General features: G+C 48.3%; 1 protein-coding gene across 1 annotated transcript in view; it reads left to right on the forward strand.

The window, feature by feature from the left end:
• The first annotated feature begins 556 nt into the window (after nucleotides 1-556).
• The window catches only part of Tg (thyroglobulin), a 186,998-nt gene continuing 160,148 nt past the window's right edge, over nucleotides 557-27,406 (forward strand). Inside the window, exons 1-14 of the mRNA XM_037197284.1 lie at nucleotides 557-623; nucleotides 2,121-2,229; nucleotides 3,188-3,285; nucleotides 4,188-4,391; nucleotides 4,708-4,867; nucleotides 12,516-12,622; nucleotides 13,292-13,435; nucleotides 13,619-13,804; nucleotides 16,824-17,921; nucleotides 18,822-19,409; nucleotides 20,364-20,603; nucleotides 24,375-24,512; nucleotides 24,881-24,958; nucleotides 25,493-25,605. Of these exons, the coding sequence (XP_037053179.1) occupies nucleotides 557-623; nucleotides 2,121-2,229; nucleotides 3,188-3,285; nucleotides 4,188-4,391; nucleotides 4,708-4,867; nucleotides 12,516-12,622; nucleotides 13,292-13,435; nucleotides 13,619-13,804; nucleotides 16,824-17,921; nucleotides 18,822-19,409; nucleotides 20,364-20,603; nucleotides 24,375-24,512; nucleotides 24,881-24,958; nucleotides 25,493-25,605 (3,330 nt within the window). The remainder of the gene's footprint in view (nucleotides 624-2,120; nucleotides 2,230-3,187; nucleotides 3,286-4,187; nucleotides 4,392-4,707; nucleotides 4,868-12,515; nucleotides 12,623-13,291; nucleotides 13,436-13,618; nucleotides 13,805-16,823; nucleotides 17,922-18,821; nucleotides 19,410-20,363; nucleotides 20,604-24,374; nucleotides 24,513-24,880; nucleotides 24,959-25,492; nucleotides 25,606-27,406) is intronic.

Here is a 27,406-nt window from a genome sequence, read left to right on the forward strand (position 1 = left end):
GTGCTCATGCATGTGAGAGTATGTGAGGTGGCCTTGGTTTCCTTCGGTACAATTCTCACATTCAACAGTAATGAGGGCAGAATTTTCCTGTTTTCTGCCAATGGCTTCATTTTCTAGAATAGAGTCTACAGATTTTAAGCTCTAAAACAATACTGGAGGAAGGGAGGGAGAGGAGAAGGTGGAAGAGGCAGGGAGGGAATTATGAGGAGAAGAGGAAACATTTTATCCTTCACAGTGTTACAATCAAACTCTGTCACCCCTAAGGGTACAGAACTTTGGCATTTGCCTGTAAAGAGGGATTTTGGTGTCCCCTCCCATTTCTTGTCCCCACAGCCTAGAGGGGTCACCCTACTGACCACTTGAGTATGCTTAGGGGGAGCAGACTCAAGTGGAGAGAGTTCCTGTGACTGGCAGAGAAAACAAGGTGTTCTGTTGCCCTGTCAAGTGTCCTTGAACTTGAGAGCAGTGCTTGCCCCTGGACTATAAAGGCTCCCTGATGCGGGGACTCAAGCAGGACATTGCTCCTAGCCCTTTATCCCTAGGAGGGGGCAGGAAGATGGCCCTGGTCTTGTGGGTCTTTGCTTTGTGGAACTCAGTCTGTCTGGTAGCAGCTAACATCTTTGGTAAGTTCTAAGGCTGAAGCCATGGGTTTAAGAGGGAGTTTTCAGGCATGGGGCTCAGCCAGGTTCTGGGAGGGCCCCTAGACATGCTTGATCTCATCTAACCTCACAAATGCAGAGGCTAGATATTTGATCTTCTCTATCTGGATGAAAAGAGGTTCAGAGAGGTATGAACCTCAGGTATGACCTGAGATCCTAGAGCTGGGAATTGGTGGAGTAGTGATAAAGAAACAAATTCAATCATAGCTTCCCTCATCTCACACTTAACTCATATTTTTGGCATTTGCATATGCTTTTAATATATATTTGGATGCTCCAAAGAGTCTTCCAGCCATGACAGCATTTGAGAAGATTATGGCAGGGAATAAACAGGATAGATCACCCTGTGGCTTAAGATAGACCCGAGCTCTGGACTGGGCTCGGCCACTTATCTGTTCACTGTGCACAGACTGCCAAGTTTCAGTTTCTATGTTAAAAAATCAGGCAGAGCGTGGCTGGGCAGTGGTGGCCCACACCTTGAATCCCAGCACTCAGAAAGTAGAGGCAGACAGATCTTTGTGAGTTTGAGGCCAGCCTGGGCTACAGAGTAAGTTCCAGGACAGGCTCCAAAGATACACAGAGAAACTCTGTCTTGAAAAGCCCCCTCCACCCCCAAAAATCAAGCAAATGACTCAGTTGGTCATCTCCTTGGTATGTGTTTATGAGCACCTGAGTTTGGATCTCTAGAATTCATAGACTCCTGGCCCTGTAATGTGTATCTGAAACTCCAGGCCTAGAAGAGACAGAGATGGGTGGATCCCTGAAGCTCACTAGCCAGTCAGTTTAGTCAGTCAGTGGGCTCTAGGAGCAGTGGGAGACCCTGCTGTAAAACATAGAGAAGTTAATGAGGAGGACACTCAATGTGGACCCTTGACCTCCACGCATATGTGCACACGCAAATGTGCACATCATGCAGCTACACACACACACACACACACACACACACACACACACACACACACGCACTCAGGGTGGATAGGTTGTACAAAGAACATACACATTTAGCTCCTGAGGTGGTTATGATTTCTGAGTGAGATCAGAACATCATGTGGGTCCTTAGTGAAAAATAAGAGGCATGTGCTTTGTAAGCCTGAAAGGTGGACCCCCACAAACATGACTTGGTGATGGCAAGACCAATTTCCTTATGGTGTTTTATCCTAATTCACAGTGGCTTAGGTACACGAGGACCCCAAAATTGATTCAGGAATCCTTTTTTAAAAGGTGTACTCCCACTGATGCCTGTGGCTTGATGCTCCCGGGAGAATGGAGATATTCCCATCACCTCCCAGGAGAGTACAGATGATTAAAAGAACTAATTTTGCACTGAGGATGGTATTAATGACTGCCACCACTCAGTAAGACTGGGAAAGCAAAGGTCGCGGCGTGTCTGTATCTGAAGGACTGTCTTGTGTGACAGGGACCTGGCCTGACCCTTCTCATGTGTCACTTTCCTTCACATAGAGTACCAGGTAGATGCACAGCCACTCCGGCCCTGTGAGCTGCAGAGGGAGAAGGCCTTTCTGAAGCAGGCTAAATATGTTCCACAGTGCTCCGAAGATGGAAGTTTCCAGTAAGCCTGGCTTTAGTAGGAGCCCCGGGAACCCAAAATGCTCCAAAGAACCTCACATCTTGTCCCCGTAGTTCCCAGTTGTATCCACCCAGTTCCTCAGAGATCCCGAGCTATGCTGTCCTTTGGAGGGGGCTCCTCTTGTCCTCACGTACAGATAGTCTGCTGAAGAGAGCCCCTGACAGCCCCTCAATTCTTGCTGAAGCTTTATTTTTACTGCCTTACAACGTAATGCGCAAGGTCTTTTAGCAAAGCCCAAATAGAGGTAAGGGTGCTCCTAGGCACCTACCCCTAATTCCCCGGTGGGCAAAGCAGGAAATGCCTGTAACTTGGCCTACCCTGTTTTCATAGCTTCCCTGGGCTACTAGGCCATTTCCCCCTCCTGCTCTGAAAGGGGCGTTTGCAGGCGCCCCGACACATCTTGGATCCTGGGGTTGTCTTCCTCCACCTAGAGTCAGGCTAAGGTCTCAACTCCTCTTCCCATGGAGCAGGAACCCTTTCTCCCGTGCTGTGCACTCCAGTGGAGAGGTCTCCTCTCTAGCTGTGAAATACCACCCTGCTTCCTTACTAAGCTTCCCTTAGGCAAAAGCTGCTGCCTTTCTCTCCGGGACCCGTGGGAATTTCAGGGTTGTGAGGGAGGCGTTAAGGGGTGTGCCTCCCTCTTTGCCAGCCTTGTGTATGTGGCTCTCCAAGTGTTTCTTCTTCTAGCCACTGATGATTAAGGCGCGCCTTGCCCCCAGGAGGATCTCCATATAGGCTTCTCCCTACCCAGCCTTCTACCCCAGGCCATCCCAAAACTCTCAGTGTAGATTCCCCTGCCCTAGGGACTCACTCCAGGGCCTTGTCTGATCACAACTTTGGCTTTTCTGTGTGACTTGCTAGCCCCCTGGTCTCAATGAGTGGGAGCCAGAATGTGGCTTCAGAAACCCATTATGGTATCACGTGGTATGTCTCTCTTCAGGGCAGTCCAGTGCCAAAACGATGGCCAATCCTGTTGGTGTGTAGATGTTGACGGCAGGGAAGTCCCTGGCAGCAGACAGCTGGGGAGGCCAACGGCTTGTAAGTAGCAAAGGGGCACCCAGTGGGCAGGGGGCCCTGACACTGGGACTCCTCACATCTAGGAACAAGGACAGGGCTTAAGCAAATGAACTAGGCTGCTGGCTCCTCCTCTTTGGATATGCAGAAAGTCCAGTTTCTCAAAGACCACTATGAAAACCATATGAGATTCTCAAGCCTAGTCAGTAGCCAGCAAGGACTTCCCATGAGCCGGCCACCGGGCCCAGCACTGAGCCAGTTACAGCCAGTAGACATTGAAGGGTTCTGAAGCCAGGTCAGAGCTCAGCAATGTTTGGTCCGATGGTGAAAGAAAGGCTTAAAGGGAAGGTCTTTTTCAGTGGATAGATGATAGCGCCATCTGGGTCTTTGGTTTGATGAGGCCAGCGTGGCTGGTTTGGGAACCACGATGGTTCCTCACACCCTCTGACATCGTCACCTTAATCAAAGTCACCCGTCCTCTCTGATCTACACACACACAACCCCAATCAACAAAGTGAAGGGAGATCCTGCTTTCCCCGTGTGAGGATCTGCAATGTGATAAGCCTTGTGCATGGTAGCTATTCCACAGGAGCAAAGACAAAGGGGCTTTTCCTCCCATATCCAGGGTGAGGCGGCTGTCTTCTCACTTGTAGAGAGGGAGAGAAATTCAGAATAGGGAAGCAGTTCCCCAGGCAACACAGGCAGCCCACACAGAACTCCGGATTCAGACTCTCTGTCAACCCTACCGGCAACTCCTCTATAGTGCCAACGTGCTAGTGAGAGTCATCCCACTCTGGCTCAGTTCCCCACATGACAGAGCCTCCTGAATCTCTGACTGAGTGTCCCTCAGGGAGGAAGGGCCCTCCTGGGCTGGATCCTGTGTGCTCCCCAAAGCCCTTGTCTGATGCTTCTTTCTGTGCCCCCAGGTCTGTCCTTCTGCCAGCTACAGAGGCAGCAGATCCTGCTGAGCAGCTACATCAACAGCACAGATGCCCTCTACCTCCCTCAGTGCCAGGATTCGGGCGACTATGCGCCCGTGCAGTGTGACCTGTGGCAGGTGCAGTGCTGGTGTGTAGACACAGAAGGGATGGAGGTGTATGGCACCCGCCAACTGGGGAGGCCAACTCGGTGTAAGTGTCACTGTCATGGGCACCAGAATGCCTGAGTGGGTTATAGTTTGGCTTCCCACAAATCACACGCCTGACAACACAGTTCCTGGCCCTCAAGGGAAAGGGAAAGAGTCCCACAGGCAGTTCTGCGACTTTAGACAACTATAAGTCCAAACAGGATTTCAACACATGCTTGTGAGCCTTTGGTGGGCTAGTTTGGGCACCGGTGGGGTTCCATGGGTCCCATGGGTAGCATAAGTACCTGCATCTTGACTACAGACACATATGCACCCTACCCATCCATAAGGTCTGAACAGCTTTGCATGACAATGTTTAGGTCCGAGGAGCTGTGAGATCCGAAACCGTCGTCTCCTCCATGGGGTAGGGGACAAGTCGCCACCCCAGTGCTCTGCAAATGGGGAGTTTATGCCTGTCCAGTGCAAGTTTGTCAACACCACAGATATGATGATCTTTGACCTGATCCACAGCTACAACAGGTAAGGGTAAACTGTCCCCGTGTGTGTGTGTGTGTGTGTGTGTGTGTGTGTGTGTGTGTGTGTGTGTGTGGCACTTATGGAACCATTGGCTCTTCAAGCTCATGTATGTATTAGGATCCGGGAGTGTCATGTGTTACATGCAGCCTGGTGGAGAATGAAGAAAGAGATGCCTTGTTCCCATTTGTCACTGACCGGCAAGTTCAGCCTTTCAGGAGCCCTTTTAACAAAGCCAGCTGAGAATAGCTACTGTAATTACAATTGCATTATCTTAGTCATTTTTCTATTGCTGTGTAGAGATGCCATGACCATGGCAACTCTTATAGAAGAAAGCAATTAACTGGGGACTTGCTTACAGTTCCAGAGGTTTAGTCCATTGTCATCATGGTGGGAAGGATGGTGGCATGCAGGCAGATGCTGGAGCAGTAGCTGAGAGCTATATACTGATTCGTAGGCAGAGAGAGAAAGAAAAAGAGAGGGAAAGGGATGGAGAGAGAGAGAGAGAGAGAGAGAGAGAGAGAGAGAGAGAGAGAGAGAGAGAGAGAATTCTGGGCTTGATATAGGCTTTTGAACCTTCAAAGCCCACTCCCAGTGACACACTTCCTCTAACAAGGCCACGCCTCCTAATCCTTTCAAACAGTGCCACTCCGTAGTGATCAAATCTATTAGCCTAAGAGGGCCATTGTTAGTCAAACTATCACATACATGTACTCTCTGCCCCACTAGCCCACCATGCAAATGAAAACACCAGCATGTGAAGACCTACCTATCAGTGTGTTTGCTGCATTGTTCTCCATCCTAGCCGAGAACTGGGGAGAAAAGTGACAGCTCATCAAACAGGGGGGTGGCTGACTAAACGTAACATGCCATAAACACTTGGGTAGCTGCTCCAAAGAAGGCATCAGAGCTGGGGAAGTTGACTTGAGCAGGGTTCTGAAGCCTGTTATGCCAATGCAACTCAAGATGGGTAGCGTAAGTGCAGGACTGAATTATTAAAAACCAATAGCAAAAGATTCCTTATACATGTGCACATATGGTCCTCTGATCAGACGAGTATGCTGGGTCTGGATAGAAGCAGGGGCAGAGGGTAATGCTGGGGAGCACCCAGTTGTTGGAGGCCATTTGAAGGTGAGGGCTGTAGTGCAAGGGTGGACAGAAAGGCGATCCTCATCAAAGGGGATAGAACCCATTAAAAAGCATGGGTACGATCACATGCATACACTTCTGTAAGTTGTCTATGTGTGTGCACTTGTAAAGGACTTATATGTTTAAATAATCAATATAAAATGAGAAGCACCCTATACACTCTGACCCAAATGTTCAGGTAGCATCTGGCTACTTAGATCACCCACTGATTGTGAAGGACTGTGCAGACTTCAGATGAAATCAGACCATTCTGAATGCAAACAAAGAAAGCAGCAGCTTGTGTGAATGCTGCTGTGGATTCTGGGAGAGAACCTGAGCCTCCACATGGCTGCCTTCCAGAATGACCAGTTTCCGTGTGAGAGAGAACGTTCCCATGCATTGTGCCAGATGGGTCGCAGACCATGCCCCAAGTGAAGGTCCCACAGACAAACTTGATCTGAGCTGCACAACACTTTAGAAACTTGGCATTTTCATTAGATCACACCCTACCAGGTTTTCATGTGTTCCGCCTAGAATACAAAACACATAATATGGTTTTAGGAGGTTGTGTGCATTGGTTTATGTGGTCAAGAAGCTAGTCTTGAATGATCTGTGTTGTACCAAACCCTCTGTGTCCTGGGTCCTTCGGCGCTTGGCCACCTTATTCCTGCCAGCTCTGTCTCTTGTACCATCCTGTCTCATGGCCTTTGCCTCTGCCACTGCTTTGCAAGGTGACCTGATCATTTACCTTCCCAGAACCTCCTCAGTGTTCTCAGCTGGGAAATGGAAGCTTGTGCTCTGCTCACTGGGCCATGGTTAAGCTCTCCTGAGACTCGATTGATGAAACCACTGAGAATGTGCATCATCCCAACTTGCTCATCTTCAGGGAATTCTAGTGCATCACCCAATTGCAGAAAATGTAGGTTAGAGTCTTCCCCTGGCCGTTAGTGATTAGCTTAAGAGAGAGCACAGAATCATCAGACAGCCCAACTCCCTGAATGCTCATCTACTCTGTGCAAGCTAAGTATCATCAGTTCACGCAAACTGAATGCTAACTGTATCCAAGGATTTTTATAGGTTTCAGCTTTAATACAGACATAATTAGAAAGTGTAGTCTCTGGCATATAGCCAAGGAACCTGGAAGACATTACTAGGAAACATAGTAAGCTTTAGAGATGTATGGAAAATAATTCACTTGCCTGTATTTATGTGACTCGTTTCTCTTCCCCCACAGCATATGGCACAGTGTCTTGCTTACAGTAGGTCTACAATCCAGTTTAGAGATCAGGTGGGTGGATGTTCAAAGACCTTAGCAGGACAGTTTGCGATTGAGGCTCAGTTCACAGCTATGGCCACAAGAGGGCAGTCTAGTTAAACACAAAAGTTGAGAGTCAAGTATTCATTGTTAATGCAAACAAAAACATTCAGTTCTGAAATGAGATCCTTTTCCTTTTTTTGTGAGCAAGCATATCTTTGAGCAAATTCTGGCCTGGGAAGGTCATGGGAATGGTTGGGTGGTTGATTATTGCAAGCCCAGGGGTAATCAGGAATCTTCTGGTACTATGCAGAGCTGGACACCAATGGAAGGAGCTGTGGAATCCACATGGAATAGGTTGGGCTCACCTGGGGTTGACAGATACAATACAGGACAGCCAGTTGTAGTTGGGTTTCAGATAAGCAGTGGGCGATTTTGTTGTACTGTGTGTTCTTGACATTGCCTCAAATATTTTAAGCTGGGGTGGGGAGTGGGGTGGGCTTTGCATAAACGCCGCCAGATAGATCCCAGGCTTTAAAAAGAATAGCCTGGGGTAGGGAAGAGCAGAGTGAGTACTGAGAGTCCACCCCAAGTTCCAGGTTCAGTTCGGAGGGAGATGATGGTGGCTCCATCTAGGAGAGAGTGGGGCGGGGACAGTGCCTGAGAGAGATGGAGCTATGTTGGAGACATATTTATCACACAGGACTTTGAAATGTGGGGAAGACACATCTGGAGGAGAGGGAGAGCCATGAGGGATGACTCCATTCTGAGCAGATGGCTGAAATTTTGTTTGGTAGGGAAAAGCCACGATTTGACTCGGGAGTAGGGGCCAGTCCATCTGAGGAGATTTCCTAGGAGATGTGGCATAAACAACTGACTTGATGCCAGGGGAGCTTAGAAGTCCCGAGACCCAGGGACAGCTTGTTTCCTAAACCCTTGTGAGATCTTACTGTGCTGTGCCATGATTCCTGCTTGAGTCTGGCTATTGTAGGTCCTCTTTCCCCCTGAGGAAAAGTGATTACTTACTATAGCAACCAGGCTAGAAACTTTGGAGCCACGTTGCAATGGACAGTAGCTCTGCTGGCTCTTCTGGCTGCCCCATCTTCTTCATGGCCACAGCTCAGTCACAACTGTGGGACTCTGTCCTGCCCCAAACTGTAGGGGGAGCCCCACAGAACTTGAAGCATGGCTGGTGCCATTGTCAAGGTTTTAGTGATCGGTGTTAAGATTCTATTATCAACCCTTATCATTAATTACTATGCTTACCCTGCCTGCTTAGCAACAAGCCTCGCCTCAAATGCCCTAGCACATCGTCCCATAGAAAGAGTCAAGAGCACCTTAACACATACTGAAGCATCCTTGTAATCAGAACATGGAAGACTGTTGGGAAATCCTCACAGACAAATCATGTGGTCACCTTCAAGGCCACCTGTGGTGGCCAATTTGACTTGGGGACCTTGCTAGGCTGTGTACGGCCCTCTCCTAAGGACTACCCACTCCAGTGCAGGAGAGATCAGCACATTGTTAATTTATTAATGTATTCGTTGCAGGTTAGGTTTCTGGAGGCCTGCCAAGAGAAAGATTAGAGAAACTGATGGAGTGGAGAGTGTTGCCAGAGATCCAGAGGCATGGGTGGCATTCTGCAAACAGCAGGGCTGGAGACCAGCCATCCAGAATCCATGGGGCTTCATTTTTAATACCTCTATGTCTGGGGTGGCCCAACCTGAGCATAAACTCAGAGATACTGTCATTGGTCCCTGCTCTAGGATTTTCAGTCTGAAGGACTCTGCTCTGGTCACTCTGAGATTCCACCTTTCCCACAAGATGAAACACATTTCTGTTTCATTAGTCGTGTTGATTTTATCTTCTCTCTTTGTATGTGCCTAGAGCAGGATAAAAGATGTTAGTGGAAATCATGCAGGAGACAGAGTAAGAATAGAAAATAAGAAGTCAGGGCAAAGATTGGTCTAGAACAATCTTTCTTTAAAGTCACAAAACTCTAAGGGGATTTGTATTTACCTCTGAGATCTGGCTATAACCAGAAAAGAGTTTTGTTTTTGTTTTTTAAGTCTGAGAATAATCCAGTTTCTCAGGGAAACATACCTCTTCATTCTATCGAGGATAGAAGGAGCTGTGGTCCCTGAGTCCTTATCAAGGGAACAATGCCATGGCCATCTTTGGCTATATAGCTTGACAATACCCTCCTGCCAATGAGACCAAGGCTTTCCCCAGGCCGGTGCCCATAAGCAGCCAGCCACACACTCCGTTTCGGTCATGGATATGCCGGGGCTGAGCATGCTCTCTCTTTCTTCCTCCTCCTCCAGGACTGTCCACTTCTCTATTTGCTCTTCTGCCACCCTTGGGGTATGTTTTGTCTGGATGTTGGAGACGTATCAATGATCCTTCTAGACATGTCTTCCTTTCTTTCTTGCTCAAATGGCCAGTTGGAACTTTAGAGTGCAGCTCAAACTTCACTATTTGGGAGCCTTTTGGAGCCGAATCCAGCAGACCTAAGAATGGAGATGTAGCTAGGCTGTCTCTCACTGCGTCTGCTAGTTCAGTTGCAGGGCTCTTCCTTTCTTTGATGGCTACAGGGTAGGGGATCTGCTATCTTCACAAGTCAATCTCAGTTGCAAGAGTAACAATCAAATTGTCATTCAGAGTAGAAATGACTGTGGTAGAGGAGGAGTCCCCAAACCCACAGGTGGAGAAGCCATTTCAAAACCTACCCACAGAAGTCAGATTGTGTTAAAACAAGTTGTAAACATACAAGAACTCAGTACTCACTGCCGTTTGGAGGTAGGGCCCCAAAGGACCACATTCTCCTTTAGTATGCACCTTGCCTTCTGGCCTTCTCCATGGAAAAGGAGCAGAGGAAGTGGGCTCAAGATGCCCTGGCCTCAGGATGCTATGCAGCCTTCCCAGTTGTCAGCTGGATCCTTTTTTAAAGAAACATTGTGAGAACTGAGTGAGATAGACTAGGAAAAATGCTTGCCAGAGTGACTCTCCCCCACCCAGTGCTCCTTACTGATTCTGATTAGTGTGAATAGTGATAATCGCCATGGTAGGCCAGGGCAAGAATTCTGCCATGCTGATTCAAGGTCCTAGCTCTTCTCATTGAATACAGAGCTGAGGAGAGAGAATCACATATGGGGCCACAGGGCCTGCTCCACAGGCACTGAGGGCAGTCCTGAGGAACAGCAATAGCAGACTTCCAGGAAATAGTCCTGAAATGACAGAAAGGCCCTTCCTCTGGCTGAAGCCAGGGAGAGACCCTCAGTATGCAGGAAGGGGAGAAATCAAGAGAGACTAAGCCGAGAGCACTAGTAGGTACTGGTTTCTTCATAGGCCAGAAACTCCAAGAAGGGGATTTTGACTATAAAATAGTGGAATAGAAATCATGCCAAGATCATGAAGGGTGATACCTTCCCTGGGTTGAGGTGGCCCTCTGGGTCACCTCAGCACTTCAGGGTGTAGAGTAGTTTAAATGTCTTGGGTCTTTTGCTGGAGTAGGTGTCTGAGCCCTCTCAGCCATCCATGGGACTGGTATGTGCATCTGTCCTTAACAGGGTATCTTCAACATCTCTTAGATGCCAGGGAAAGTGAGGTGTTGAGCATGCACAGAATAATGTTACAACAGACACATGTCTCCAAAGACATGGGACAGGAGCCAAGCCCAACCCACACCGAGAAACACTATTGGCAGGGATAAGGATCAGATGTTAGATAAGACCAGATGTGAATCCAAGGTACTGCCATTGGGCTGAGACAGCAGCCCACATCCCTCACTGCCTTCATCTCAAGGATGAGATGGAAATGCTACTACCATCTCGTGAAGAGCACCGGGTGCATTAATGACTCAATGAGGAGTGAGCACTTTTGCAATTATCTTTTGCAAAGCAGAGCTCAACAAGTAGAAGTGATTGGTTTGCTATTATTGTCCCTTTTAAAACCCAGTTATCCCAGCGAATGAACTTTGAACAGTTATATACCCTCTATCTGGAGGAACAAGACAGAGAGAGCTTTTCGTTTTGACTTTTGCACCCCACTTAGGATAGCACCCTTTTCCACATAACCCACAAGCCCACAATAACAGATGAGCAACATTGTAACAGATCTGTAATTTCTACAGCACTTTTCGGTATTTGTAAGGCAAACTTGGCCTTTGGACTTGAGAGTTTCCTCAGTTAAGGAGCCAGCTGATATAGTGCTCGAAACTTCCACTCGGGTTAATTAATACTTGTGTCCTGTGTAATACATGTTCAGAATCCGACAGGGCTCTCCCTACATTGCCTTCCAGAGTGGTAATGATCATTGTCTTGTGTCTGTCTGTCCCTTTTGAGTGAAGTTCCCTTTTTGGCTCATTTAAGAGTGTCACCCTCATCTGTAGTATTTTATCTAATTTGGGGACAGGTTACTATAATTCACTTCATTTCTCTGCCATTGGACATGGAGGTAGTTTTTAGGGTTTTTTTTTTGGAAGGTCTAATATAGTAATAGAACTCTTTATACAGAAAATAACTTACCGTGCTACGTTTTCAGACATAGGTAGAAACATGCACTTGAATGTAATACATTAGTGGCATAGGACATGAAAAAAAAGTCTCCTGGTATTGTATAAAGAAAAATTCTCTGTTGACTGCTTCATTGCCCTGGAGAAGACCCTGGCAATTTGACTCTCAGTACTTTAGGCTCCTTATACGCAAAGATGGGGACCCAGCACATGGGCTCTGTATAGCATTCTCCAGATTGGGCATGGCTAAGACAAGCGTTTCTTCAGCTGACAGAAAGAAATGGTGAATTCATTTGGAGTTTAATGATGGAGTGGAAACGTCTCCTTACAGCTCTCCTGTAATAGAACCTGGCTTCTTCTTCACAGCCCTTGAAAATTGTAAAAAACCCTGGGAGAAGTTTCTCTCACAAAAAGAGACCATCTGCAGCCAACCATATACCTATGAAGCAAACCCAGCCTTTGGACTCTGCAGTTACTCTCTTGGGGAAGCTGATGTAGTGCTCATGACTTATTTTCTCTCTGGTCCTCTAAGACATGTATGTGTGTGGACACAAACTGGCCAAATGCCCCCCACAAGGAGAAGAGCTAATTGGTAGATGACAGCTAAGCATAGTCTAACCCTTGCTCTGGCTAAGTTAAGCCAGTGTAGGAAAGAGCTGTAAATGCAGTCTCAGAGCCGAGGACTCTGCCACATTGATTTTGATTGGGGATAACTTGTCTTCTGTGAAATGGTAACCATGTACCTTCCTCTCCGTCAGGTTTCCAGATGCATTTGTGACCTTCAGTTCCTTCCGGAGCAGGTTCCCTGAAGTGTCTGGGTACTGTTACTGTGCTGACAGCCAGGGGCGGGAGCTGGCTGAGACAGGTAATCAGACACACTTCCGGCAATGAGAAGGGATCGAGGATAATTCTTGGACTCTAGTGCTTAAGGCAGAAATAGCACTGGCTTTCCACATCCTTGTGAGGTTGCTATGGGTGCAGAAGAAGACACAGCCTTAGCGAGCTTTCATCAGTGGTACTCTGCTGAAGCTTCTGCTTGCTTGTACTGGTGGCATCGAAGGCTGAAAGAGGTGCCCACCTTGCTGTGTGGCAAGTGGAAGACAGGGCAGGTTACCGGCCTCATTCTCTAGGAAGCACTCCTCTGCACCATCAAACACCTGAACAGCTGCTCACAGCAGCCCTGACTTTGTAAACCGTTAGAGTATTATTCCAGGTATGTCCAACCTGTGCCCCAGGGCCTGCATCAGGCTTCATATGGCCAAGGATAACTACAGATGTGGCCCCGTGGAAATCACAAACACACTTAAAATGTTGTCACTGTTTTCATTAGCATTTTGTAACTCTGTTGCCCGGTTTTCAAGCATGAACTCTGTGACTGATGACAACTTGCAAAGTCTAAAGGATGGATATGCCTGGGCCCAATGCTTAATGCTGCTGGTGTAGACGCTGACCTGTTGACATCCGTCAGCTCAGCCAGATCAGAGCTTTCTTTTCCAAGGAGCCCATCCCTGAAATGCTGTCTGCATTTGCTCAGGTCTGGAGTTGCTACTGGATGAAATTTATGACACCATCTTTGCTGGCCTGGACCGGGCTTCTACCTTTACTCAAAATACCATGTACCGGATATTGCAGAGACGCTTCCTGGCCATTCAATTGGTCATCTCTGGCAGATTCCGATGTAAGTAACTAGCTAGGAATAGCTGTGTGCTTCTGCTGTGGAATCCAGGGGGTCCTGGGGTTGCTTCCATCTGCCTGGCTGTTACACCCAAGTAAGTTTAGAGCTATAACTCGGGGGCAGCAAAATCCACGCAGGCTCAGACCTTATTCATGCATGCCCTCTTCATTGTGTGGTCTCTTCTAGGCCCCACCAAGTGTGAAGTAGAGCAGTTTGCTGCCACCAGCTTTGGTCACCCACACATCCCGAGATGCCGCAGGGATGGGGGCTACCAAGCAATACAGTGCCAGACCGAAGGGCGGTGCTGGTGTGTGGATGCCCAGGGGGCAGAGATCCCTGGCACTCAGCAGCAAGGGCAGCTGCCATCTTGTGGTAAGTTTCCCCTCAGGGATGAATGCTCTTCTCTCCCCAGAGTCCATTACTGTCACTGTTTCTGCACACCCGTCTCTCAGGAGCTCACTACCCGACTGCTAACTGAATGTCCCCCGAAGGTCTTTCAAACTGTATGTGACTGAAGACAGTCTGCTGCTACTAACTTGCAGTGGACGTTTTGTCTTATGTCAGACATAGCTACTCATCATAGAACCTATGGCACACCACGGGACTTCACCGGTAACAAAAAGGAAGGGAGAAGTCGGTGTTCACTTGCTGTGGGAGGAGTGTATACAGGAAGCTGACGGAGCAGCAAGGGCAAGGTTAATTCTATTCCAAAGCACCGAGGAAGGCTTCGTGGATGAGGGACAGTTGCTCAGAGTGTCTGTTAATGAGATACTTTCTATACGCTCTGAATCTACGAGGACGGGCAAGAGACACTGTCAGAGTATGGAGTGCACTTTGTGACTCAGGGAAAGGCACAGGGAACAAGCCTCTGCAGGACTTCTCCTGGCCAAGGCTTGGGCTTCATGCTGGAGGGAAGTGAGGCCGATATGAGGCTCATCCTGGAGAGGCCTGTTGAGGGGTGTGTGTGTGTGTGTGTGTGTGTGTGTGTGGAATATATGTCTCCCAGCAGTGTTAGGGGAGGAGTTGGAAGAAGCCTTGGACCTGAGATAAGGCAGCCAGTTAGAAGGTCACCTCAATGTCCTTAGGGAAGACAGTGGTGAGGTCATGACTTCTCAGGGCTCTTGTCACAAAGTATCCCAAGCTGGGTCCCTTGTGACAATCATAACTCACTCAGCAGCTGACAGGTCTGGAGGCTGGACGTCTGAAATGTAGGTGGGAGCTGAGTCTGTTCTTCTGCAGGCTCCGTCAGGAGCCTCTCTTGACTCCCAGCTCTGACTGACACTTGTGGTGAGACTTGAGAAAGTAGCACACTGCGGTTCTGAGAAGGCAGATGCTCTTGGAGGGACATTACTCTGCCCGGTTTGCTAAGGCAGGAGTGCAGGTGTGAACCTTAGCACCGTCACCCACATCTCAGTAAAGCCCCAAGGATGGGAAGGGTGTGGCTACTACAGGGGAGGGAGACATCCAGGAGCACCAGGGCTTCCAGCCAGGGGCGCTAAGCTGTGCAAGAGTGACAGAAGAACTCAAGTCTCATGGCTTCAAAGTAGAGAGATACTAGTGTTGATTCAACAAGTCCCATTAAATCCCTCCACTTCTCCCTTGGCCACTTTAGATAGTCTTCATATTGTTTGGTGAATGTAGAGGTGTCATAAAAGAAATGTTTAAAGCTTTGCCTTGGAAGCGTTTGGTAGCATCGCCCAGTTAGATGAAAACTAACCTAGAACATATTGTGCCCTGCAGCCATCAGGTGAGAATGAGGAACCAGAGATTTCCATGTTAAAGCAGGAAGTCTGTTGGATGCATGGGTGGGTCTTGGACTTTCACTCTTCCTCACTGTCTGTCTGTAGTAGCTGTACTTACCAAAAGTATGGAGGGCTCAGCTCTCGGTGTAGAAAGGGAAGTAAAGCCATGTGCTCACTTCCTCCAAGCCTCCTGTGATGCCTATTACAGGACGCCGTGGCCTTGCCGAGGGATCTGCTCAGTTTTATAGGTTGCCAGCACACACACACACACACACACACACACACACACACACACACACACACACTCCTACATGAGCTATGTGTTCCAGTTCTTTCTCTGTTGCCTGGTTACAACGGGAAACTGGCTGCCTTCCTTTTTGGCATCTGTGTGAATCAAGAGGAAAGAATTTTTTTTTTTTTTTGCAAGTTGAGAGTGGGGTGGTGGTTTAGAAGGTCCCCTAAGATTTGTGGATTTATGGAGGAGGATGGAACTTGCTTACGTCTACCTATGTGAAGAGGACCAGATGCTGTTTGAGTTCTGGTTTTCCTCCCATGGACACTTGCACAGAATGTCCCAGCCATGCATGGGGCTGACTGAGTCAACCACCTTCTCACTAGCAAATTCACAGAAAGATCAAGAAACCCAAGGGGTACGCTGTGTGCTTACTGGGCCAGCATTTTAGTATTACAACATAGAAAAGAAGACAATAATGGAATATGCTGTGTTTTAAATATTATATATCACAATATAGCAAAGTATTTCTTCTATGAAGCATTACTGGCATTGCTAGTAGAGGTCTCATTCTGAAAGAACCTGTAAACAGGACAAGACCACACCCAGGAGGAAGTAGAGAGTCTCGGGAAGAGCATATGCTGAGGCATTAAAGTCCATTGAGAATTCCAGCAAGAGAGAGCTGGGAAGCATCGGCTTAGCAATACAAACAAGACTTTGTTAGCAAACGGGACTCCTGAGGCTGCCAGAGCCAATAGCTACAAAGTGGGTGCCTTGAATAGCAGAAATGTGGTCTCTCACAGTTTTCACACTGGAATTCAGAAGTGAAGGTGTGCACAGGGCTATCCATACTCCCTTCGAACATGAAGTTTGGTGATTTCTGGTGTTCCTTGGCTCCATGCCTGCATCTGTCACTCCAGTCTGTGTGTCTTGACCCTCACACGGCCTCTTCCCCATGTCTTTTCTTCTAGGGACAACAACCATGGGATTCCTAGCCCACTCTAGTCTAGGTGATCTCATTTTAACTTAATTACAACTACCAAAACTTTGCTTTCAATTCACACTCGGGGACCCCATATAAACAAACAAACAAACAAAAAAAGTTTTCATGGGACACCACTCAGACCAATGCAAGTGTGCCTGGGTTTTCAGAAAATGGCCTGGTGTCTCATGGAGTGGCTTTAGAAAAGCATCAGTCTGGTAAGAGGTGTCTGAGTGGTTACAAGGACAGGAATAGTCACCCTCAGAACTAGCCCCACGGAGGGAGCTCAAAGGAGAAGGACACAGACAAGAAAATGGTCCACAAGGCAGGTGTGAACTTTTGGTATCTTTCTACCAGAGGCATGGGGACATAGCAAAGGGGGGGGTTCTTGGGACTGCTTGCTCTGACAACTCTGTTTTTCATTTGTTCATGCAGCTGAAGATCAGTCGTGTGCCTCAGAAAGGCAGCAGGCCTTGTCTAGACTCTACTTTGGAACCCCAGGTTACATCAGCCAGCGGGACCTGCTGTCTCCCGAGGACAGGCAGGTCCCCGCAAGTGGTGCCAGACTGGCCACATCCTGCCCACCTACCTTCAAGGAGCTCTTTGTTGACTCTGGGCTTCTCCGCTCTCTGGCTGTGGAGCAGCAGCGACAGCTCGCTGCCCCGGAAAGTCTACTTAGAGAAGCCGTCCAAGCAATTTTTCCCTCCCGAGAGCTGGCTGCTCTTGCCCTCCAGTTCACCACCAATCCAAAGAGGCTCCAACAAAACCTCTTTGGAGGGACATTTTTGGTGAATGCTGCCCAGTTTAACTTGTCAGGAGCCCTTGGTACGAGAGGCACATTTAACTTCAGTCAGTTTTTCCAGCAGCTCGGCCTCCCAGGCTTCCAGGATGGAGACAGAGCAACTGATCTAGCCAAACTACTCCCTGTGGGGTTGGACTCTAATCCTACCCCAGAAACCCTCCGTGTCTCTGAGAAGACAGTTGCTATGAATAAACCCGTGGTGGGTACCTTTGGCTTCAAAGTCAACCTGCAAGAGAACCTAAATGCCTTAAAATTCCTTGCTTCTCTCTTGGAGCTTCCAGAATTTCTTACCTTCTTGCAGCGTGCTGTTTCTGTGCCTGAGGATGTAGCGAGGGACTTGGGAGACGTGATGGAAATGGTGCTCAGTGCTCAAGCTTGCACACAGACACCTGGGAGGCTCTTTGTCCCATCATGCACTGCTGGGGGAAGCTATGAGGATATCCAGTGCTACGCTGGAGAATGCTGGTGTGTGGATTCCCGAGGCAAAGAACTCGATGGCTCAAGAGTCAGAGGTAGACGCCCCAGGTGCCCCACCAAGTGTGAGATGCAAAGAGCTCAGATGCAAAGCCTCGCACGCAGTCAGCCTGCTGGCTCCAGCTTCTTTGTCCCTTCGTGCACCAGTGAGGGGTACTTCCTGCCTGTTCAGTGCTTCAATGCAGAATGTTACTGTGTGGATGCTGAAGGTCAGGCTATTCCTGGAACTCAAAGTACTGTTGGTGAACCCAAGCAGTGTAAGTCTGTTGGGTATTTAATTTGCAAATCCTTGAGTCTCTATTTAGACCAGAACCTACTACATTGTAAGAGACCAAGTTTGTTCATGACTAAAGAGTAAACTTCAGTTAATAGAATAACTTTAGCTAAACATTATCCATGGAAACCTGGACAATATTAGCCATTCTAATGAGCTAATAGAGATGTTTGCTTGTTATTAAGAAAGTGGGGCCGGGCGGTGGTGGCGCACGCCTTTAGTCCCAGCACTCGGGAGGCAGAGGCAGGCGGATCTCTGTGAGTTCGAGGCCAGCCTGGTCTACCAAGTGAGTTCCAGGAAAGGCGCAAAGCTACACAGAGAAACCCTGTCTCGAAAAACCAAAAAAAAAAAAAAAAAAGAAAGTGGGCACACCTAGGCTGGAAAGAGACTCAACTCTAAAGTTCTTGCTGCACAGGGGTGTGGATCTGAGTTTGCATTCACCTAAAACCATGTTGAGCAATGTGCATTTGTAGCCCCAGTGCTGTGGGAGGGGGAAGGTGGAAACATGTGGATCTGGACCTGGAGCTCACTGGCCAGCCAGTCTATCCAAACAGGAAAGCTTCAGGTTTAGAGAGAGATGATGTCTACAAAAACAAGATTGAGAGTGACTGAGGAAGATACCAGACATCAGCCCCTGGCCTACACATACTCACACATGTGCTTAAACACATGCATACATAAGCACATAACACACATAACAACAGAATGTGTGCCACATATATTTCTGTGGCTCCAGACAGATCGATAGCTGGGTTAGTCACCAGGTTGGATGTCATTCCTGAATTTAGGATTATTGAGGTTTCTGCGGCTGACAGTTAAGCCGTCACCTTGATCCTTCAGGATTATTCAATTTATTAAATATCCACCCATTATTCTTCTCCAGGTCCCAGCGTCTGCCAGTTACAAGCCGAACAAGCTTTCCTCAGAGCCGTGCACGTCCTGCTCTCTAACTTCAGCATGCTGCCCTCCCTCTCCAGTGTCTACATCCCTCAGTGCAGTGCCAGTGGGCAGTGGAGGCGTGTGCAGTGTGATGGACCCCCTGAGCAGGTCTTTGAGTGGTATGAGCGATGGAACACCCAGAACAGTGATGGCCAGGAACTGACCCCAGCCACACTGCTGATGAAGATCATGAGCTATAGAGAAGCAGCTTCCGGAAACTTCAGTTTCTTTCTTCAAAGTCTGTATGAGGCTGGCCAGCAAAGCATCTTCCCAGGGCTAGCACAGTACCCTTCCCTTCAAGATGTCCCACAGGCCGTACTGGAGGGAGCTCCAACTCAGCCTGGGGAGAACATTCTCCTGGATCCGTACATCTTTTGGCAGATCCTAAATGGCCAGCTCCGCCAGTACCCAGGATCCTACTCAGACTTTAGCATGCCTTTGGCACACTTCAACCTCAGGAGCTGCTGGTGTGTGGATGAGATTGGTCAGGAATTGGATGGAACTCGGAGCAAGCCAGGCGACAACCCAATATGTGAGTTAATTCATGTAGAGACCCAATTACATATTTTCTTTGAAAAGGCTTTCTGGCAGAAAAGTCTCAGTATGACCAGGGGCATTTCTGGGAACCATGGCCGTCCATCCGTCCTTCAGTCTGCATATCTATCCACCCAAGCTGCCATCTACCCACTTTTTCATATCTGTCCATCCAGGTGGTCCAGATCAATGTTTGTAGGATGAGACTCTCTAGCAATTCTGAATCAACTGTTTAGTGAGGAACTTGCTTGAGTTATATGACTTCTGCAGGCCTCAGTTTCTCATCCATACTATGGTGTCCAAGTTAATTGTCAATTTGGCACCACCTGGAATTATATGGGAAGAAGATCTCAGTTGAGGAAATGCCTAGATTATATTGGACTATGGATATGTCTTTGGGGTGTTGTCTTGATTATTAATTGATGTAGGATCATCTAGCCCACTGTAGGCAATACTATTCCCTAGGCAGGTGGTACTAATCTATATTAATAAGCTAGCTAAGCATAGGTGACTTACCAGACAGCAAACGAAATCCTCCATGGCTCCTGTTGCATTTCTTTGTCTGTGAAGGAAGTTCTTTGGTCAGAGGTAATGCTGTGTGTATCAGGGCTGTCTTCATGTTCCTGTTGAGTGTCTGTTTCAATGGTGGGCTGGGGCCAGAATTGTAAGCCAAATAAATTCCTTTCCTCCCTATATTGCTCTTGGATGAGGACAGGACAGCATCAGAAATGAAACTTGGACACCTGGGAGCAAGTACCTTCTTAGACTGGTACCCAGATTAAATTAGAATGCTATGAATGTACTTGGTGCGAGCCTGGCATGGTGTGAACATCGCCTGTCACCAATCTCCTGCAGCTTCCTCCATGAATGCTGATTAATGAGGTCAAGAAGACAAGGCAAAGGGAGCTGGGCTTGGTGACTGAATTTGCCTGTGCTCTTTGCTTTGCCCTAGGTCCCGGCCCCTGTGAGGAAGTGAAACTTCGCGCCCTGAAGTTCATTAAGGAAACGGAAGAGATTGTCTCAGCCTCCAATGGTTCCTCATTTCCTCTGGGAGAGAGTTTTTTAGTGGCCAAGGGAATCCAGCTGACCAGTGAGGAGCTTGGCCTTCCTCCTCTCTACCCATCCCGGGAGGCTTTCTCTGAGAAGTTTCTACGCGGGAGTGAACAATCCATTCGTTTGGCTGCTCAGTCCAGTGAGTGTTGCGCAGAAGGTTCTCACTCCATCTCTTTGGGGTGGGGGCGAGCAAGAGCTTGCATCTGACTCTCCTGGACTTAACTTGGGCTGCCAGGTTCCTGGAAAGGCAGGGTGGTTCTGTGACCCTAGCCAAAGTGTTTCCTAAAGGATGCATGATCCTTCAGCAGAGACCCTGTGGGGCTTCACATTGTGCACCTCAGACGGCACCCGCAGCCCTCATAAAACCACAATCTTGTTAAAAGGCCCATGTGTGCTCAACCCTTGGCCTATCTTAAAGTTGCTTTTCATTTCCAAGGATACAGGGAGGGAGAAGGGACATGGCCCTCTTTACTGAGGACCCATTGTTCGTGTGAGCTCAGAGAATTATGAGAGCAGGTCCCAAAGGTTTGTGTCATCTCTGAACGTGAGAGAGGTACACAGTCCTCTGGCCTAGCAACAGCCACACAGTGTTTAAACCTAGCCCATGACCAGGCACTTGAATGAAAGGAACATGATTGGCTCATTGTGTTAATACTGTTAATATTTCAAAAGAACAAAGATATAATACTACCTGTGATTCTTTACACAAGGAGGTTGAGTCCTGGTTTAGTCACTTGCCCCGGTTCACCCATCTGGTAACTATGGAAACTGGGCCAGGAGTCTTAGTCTAGCCCATACTGTTAGTGTCCTGGGCCCTGTCCCGCTGAACATGGAGCAGCTGGAGTCAGTGTTGAGACCTAGTTCAAATGAGAACCAGTGTCCTTCCTCTGCCTGCAGCCTGCTCTGGCGAGAGCGTCTGACCTCACTGGGTTTTCACTGACCCCACATCAACAGATCTGAGATCCATCTCTCGCTGAGCCTCGTCTGAGTTCCCATCCTTTCTCAGTGGTCTCTGGGGTTCTGGGCTGTCTTCCCTCTGACATCAATTATGTGACATCAGAGTGAATTCCTGGCAGCAAGCTGGGGAGTCCCCGTCTTCCCCCGATGGCACCTGCTGCAGGCTTGGTCCTACCCTCAGAGAAGGATTTCACAGATCAGTCTGTTTGCTGCTCCCCCATCTCCTCCCCTCCTCAAACAACTTCTCTGGAGGCCAAAGAACCATGCCTTCCCCACATTCCTCTCCTATGGCCTGCTCATCACTCACCTTGCTGCTCTTTTTTTCTCTGTCCACAGTCTACCTTTCTCACTTCCTCAGAAACCTGGGGGCTTCTGCTTTTAACAGGAAAACAGTTGTTTCAAATCCTGCACCTAGACGGAGTCTGATGTTCTCGGGGAGAGAAATGGTTCAGGCAATCCTGTAGTTGGGATCTCTTTGATTCGCACAGAATGCAGAGGAGCTGCTGATGCCACAATTTGTCACTGTTTAGCAGGGCGACATTTCCTTCAGAAGTCAAGCTCGAGAAGTTCCTCCCCAGCTAGGCTCATGCTCTGGCTTTGAATGCCTTAGTCCATAAAGAGGAAGACTCTAGAAAGAGGTAGCCAAGCTGCACTTTACCTTGAAATCTGGGAACTGAGGTCCCAGGACAAGGAGAGAAATGAGGACCACAAAGCACCTTTGGTTAGCGGAATATGGATGTAGTGCCTAGAACCTGATGAGGCAGGGTGTGTGGATGTCAACTCAATGCACGTCACCTACCACCAGCTCTTTTAATATGATGTCACACTTGCCCCAGTCAGTACTGAGTTCATTCCACTGATGGGCAAATGCGGGTCAGAGAGGTAGAGTAACTTGCCCCTGATCACACAGCCAAGAGGTATGGCAACAGGATATATAGAAACTTGTCAGCTTTGAGAGCACCATAATCAACACCAGGCAGCTTCAAATGTAGATCTTAGTGCCTGACTGCAGGTTGGTGCTATCCTTATATCTGAGACATCTCTTCCAGGAGCCCTGAAGATGATTTGTGACATGCAACAGGTTGGGAAGAACTCCCCTAGTATGAAGAAGACTGCAGAAACTACATCAGAGGTGGTGGTTCTCTGGGATCCCCAGGAGGAGCCACACTCTAGCCTCTTGCATTTGTAGAAAGGTTAGAGGCCAGACAGGAAAAAGGGATGGGAGAGAAACCCAGCTCTGTAGAAGAGTGGCAGGAACCTAGGGTGAGGATCTGGGAGATCCAGGTCATGGGCTCTGGCCACTGCCTACTTCTCTTTGGCCCTCCCCTCATACATGCATACATACATGGCAGTATTTACTTCAATCCTCTCTCTCCCTCTCTCTCTCTCTCTTTCTCTCTCTCTCTCTCTCCACTCTCTCTCTCTCCACTCTCTTTTTCCTTCATTTGTTCCTTTTTTGCTAGTCTTATATATACTAGAGCCTTGTATATGCTAGGTAATTAGTCTTCCACTGAGCCACACCTCCAGTTCTTTTTTTTTTAATTAAAAAATAATTTGAGATAACATCTCACTAAGTTTCCCAGAGGAGCCTTGACCCTGAAGCTCTGGCTGGTCTCCAACTTGAGATCCTCTTGCCTCTGCTTCGCCAGTAGCTGGGATTGCAGTGTACACCATCATGCCTAGATCAAGGCATGGTTCTTGAGTGTACATTATGAGTCAGGGTCTGTTCTTTGTGTAAAAGAAATATGAATCTCTGTACCGAGGATCCCAAATGTGAGCCCAGAAGAGGAACACACACACAAACTGGATCAGAACATGTATGATGTGTTTAATGGTGGTGAGTGCTGAGCAGAGGAGCCGTGCAGGCGTGGAAGAGCTGTGGTGTGTCAATCACATGTGGTCAAAGCCTTCCTTCCATGTCCTGTTGTGAGACCATGGTTAAGTAGTTATCTGTCTGCCTCTGTTTTGTTACTGGTCAGATGGGATGATAATACCTCATAGGGCCATGGAAAGGATTCAGTTAATCCTTTCTAGGCAGGTCCAACCTGCAGCTCTGTGGGTCACGTGTGACTCAGGATAACTAGGAAAGTGACCCCACACCAAACCATAAACCTACTCAAAGCATTATGAGACACGTATGTGATTCTATTTTTGTAACTCAACTGTGTAGTTCTTGAGACTCAACTTTGTAGATGACGGTGTTGTGTCCATGACAAAAGGTTGACACACCTAGTATACAACATACCTTTGGATGCCCATGTGTTGTGGGATGTTTTACACTGTGTGAAGGTGTATTGCTGTGATTGGTGTAATAAAGAGCTGAACGGCCAATAGTGAGGCAGGAAGTATATGTGGGACTTCCAGGCAGAGAGAGGAAGTAGGAGGAGGAATCTAGGTACAAGAGAGAAAGAGAGAGAGAGAGAGAGAGAGAGAGAGAGAGAGAGAGAGAGAGAGAGAGAGGGAGAGAGAGAGAGAAATGGGCTACTTTAATTTATAAGAGCTAGTTAGGACCAAGCCTAAACTGTAGGCCAAGCTTTCATAATTAATAAGAAGTCTCTGAGTCTTTTTTAAATTTTTACTTATTTTATTTATTTATTTTTTTTGTGAGCTGGCAGCCCAAAGAAAAATCTTATTACACCATGACTCTTCTCTAGAGTAAAGTGCATCCCATGGGCATGAAGCCACCCACTAGCCTAATCAACTCTCTATGAGGTTGCCACACTGAGCTGTAGACAGTCTTCCAAATGTCGTCTAGGGCTTATTTTCACCGGGCAATCTCCTGAGTGTCTACTGGCTGTCCAAGAAGAGTCTAGGTGAAATTTCAGGTTGAAATGTTCCTCAGGTTATAAGAAGGCTGTCTTGTATGGGTGCAAGGGTGTGTTCAGAGGTTGATCTCAGGAGAGAGCCCACAGGGCAGCTGTCACATTCTGTGTTTTTCTTTCTGCGGCTCTAGCATTGAATTTCTATCAGAGCCTCCGTGCTTCCCAGGGAGAGACCGATGGAGCTGCCAGTCTTCTGTGGTCAGAGCCCTATGTGCCACAGTGCGATGTTCTTGGAGGCTGGGAACCTGTGCAGTGCCATGCTGGGACCGGTAAGGAGACTTTGAGAGGGCAAGCGAATATTTAGAGGAAAGAGCCACACAGGGGGAGGCAGGTGGTCTAGATTATTGGTCCCTCTTTAACAACTAGAACAAACCCTTAGCTTCTCTGCTACAAGCTGTCTCCCCCGTGTAAGGGAAGCAGGGCCCTCCAGTCAGCTCCGAATTGAAGTGCTCATTTGCTGGGAGTGTGGGATGCTAAGTCTTATGATTTTGCATAGTGTCGCATGGGGGGCCAGGGCCAGACAGGCTACCTTGCTGCCATCACTAGGAATGCAAAAGAGAGAAGTTACTCACAGGACACTTGGGAGAGTTCCCAGCATGCTTCTGGGGCTTATGGGCTATGTCTTTTTTTTTTACAGGACAGTGCTGGTGTGTGGATGGGAGGGGAGAGTTCATCCCGGCCTCACTGACTGTGCGCTCCTCACAGATGCCCCAATGTAAGTAAAGCCAGTGAGATTCTTCAATCTGGTCTCTAGAATGGCCTCTATGCTGCTGGAGCCGGCTTGGTCAAGCAACTGAGCGGGACTCTAGGATCTAGCCCTCCAGACCCCTGGATGTATTTTTTTTCTATGTTCCCAAGTCTGGGGCTCATGTTGACTTAGGGCCATCCTTGTTGATGCTCTCACTGGGGATGGACCAGGAAGAGCCAAGACTGGTGACAGCCTGGCTTTGATCCCTGTGCCTTGGCTCCTGGGCAGCTCCAACTACTGTAGCTATATCACTACCTCACATGTGTTCATGCAGCCCAGCCTCCCACTGAGGGTCACCCCTGGGCCATCAATGGCCCACCTGACCCCTCAAAGCCACCAACAAACCCCGTATGTATCTCTGCCCCTGAACTTCAGCCTGCCTCTCCCGAGGTTCTAACTTTGTGGAACACACATCTGCTGGTCTGAAGTCTGGGGTTAGCCAGGGCTGCCCGCCTCCCCTTAGCTCTACAACCATGTGTTCACAGCCCCTCTCTCCCACAGGCCCCACAAGCTGTGAGCTATCCCGAGCCAATGGGCTGCTGTCTGCATGGAAGCAGGCGGGACCCCAAAGAAACCCAGGTCCAGGAGACCTGTTCACCCCCACCTGCCTACAGGTGAGCTTCTGTGGATTCAGGAAGGATACAAGGACAGACACTGGCACTGACATTGGCCTTCTCTGGCTGATGGTGGATTTTCTAGATTTCTAGTTCCTTCTCCTTACTATAAAACTCACAGGGAGTCATGGGTGTCCTGTCCTTCTGGACCTGGCTGTGTGCCCTTGGGCAGGTTGCTTACCTTCTCTGTGCCCAATCGTGTTTTGTTTTAATCTTGTCTTATCTAGTTCTTGGATTATCTGGAGACTCCAAGTCAAATCCTTCACCAAAAGACTTTAAAGACTGATTAGCACAAGTGTGGTCACTATCATATGGTTTCTGAAGCCACCTTGTTCAGGTCAATGTGCTTGGTCATCTGGTTCCCAACCTTAGACAAAGACATCACCCCTTGTCACTCCTAGCTCCTCTGGAGGCAGTTCTAGCTCACAGTTCATTGAAACACTCACAGAAAAGCCTCCAGGGAAAGAGTTTGTGTTGAGGATCCAGCCACTCACTTACCAAGTGGTCCACACCCCCATGCCTGCCCCCTGTCCTTACAAAAGGGTGGGTGACCTCACCACCTGCTCTGCTGCTCTCCCAGGAGCTATGTGATAATCAGATGAAACCAGAGTGTAATACCTTTATGGGACATGTGATGCTGAGCAATGCCATGGGTATTATGGGATTCCATGAGCATGGTCCTCTTATTAATTAATTTGTAGAGAAAGTTGCCAATGTGATTTAGTCTTTTACCTTGGCTAACACATCACCTTCCCTTGGAGACAAGTCTGCCCAATATCCCCAGCATGGCTGTTCTCCTGAGAAAGGACATGTGGGGACTGCAGCTTCTGAAGACAGGAAGGATGATTCTGCCATGTGAGCTGGTGGTCCATAGATTGTGCAGGTTCTTGCCAGCTGTGATGCCTGTAAACAACAGTTAAGACCCTCATTACCCAAACTGATATCTGCATCTTTAACCTCTCTTAACCTCCCAGGACTGGTAGTTAACTGACAGCTAGACACGATTCGGATCTCAATGAATTGAGACTAGTATTCACAATTTTAACTTTCTCTCATAAACTTCCCTCAGAACTTGGCTTGAGTTTGAATCTTACCTGGTGGCTGTAAGATGACCAGAGGCATGCCATCTGATCTCTCTTTTCTGTGTATAATGTTGAGGGTGGCAGAGTCCCCCACCTTTCTGAGTGCTTGTGGATTCTGTGACTCACCTGGGATGAAGGTGTTTGTGAGCCTCCTGAAGATGATGGGTAAATGTGGGTGACTCTCATCTGCAGACCAGCCACAGCACACTATAAAGCCAGCAAGTGACAGCCAATATGTGTAACACTTGGCACACTCAGTGCTGGATGTTTTTTGACAGTTTATGTCTCTGTGCTCAGGGCTTTGAGTTGCAGAAGTAGGATGAGGCTTTTCTGCTGAGGGAGTTCCTGGAGTGAAAGTGCTCTGGGAACAGGCCGGGGGAGATGACTTAGTCTTTAAAGTGCTTGTCTCACATGCACCAAGACCTGACTCCCCAGAACCCAGAACCCAAAAGCTGAACATCATAGTGCCTTACCTATAATCCCAGTACTGAGGAGGTAGAGCTGGGCAGATGTCCGGGTTCCTGGCTAGCTAGCCTAGCCTACATGGTGAGTTCCAGACCAATGAGAAACCCTGCCTAAAATTATTAGGTGCCTGGCACCTGAGAAACAACAGCTGAGGTTGTTGTTTGACCTCCATGAGCGCACACACACACACACACACACACACACACACACACACACACACAGAGAGAGAGAGAGAGAGAGAGAGAGAGAGAGAG

The sequence above is a fragment of the Peromyscus leucopus genome, chromosome 20, assembly GCF_004664715.2.
Source record: "Peromyscus leucopus breed LL Stock chromosome 20, UCI_PerLeu_2.1, whole genome shotgun sequence".
Taxonomy (NCBI): Eukaryota; Metazoa; Chordata; class Mammalia; order Rodentia; family Cricetidae; genus Peromyscus; species Peromyscus leucopus.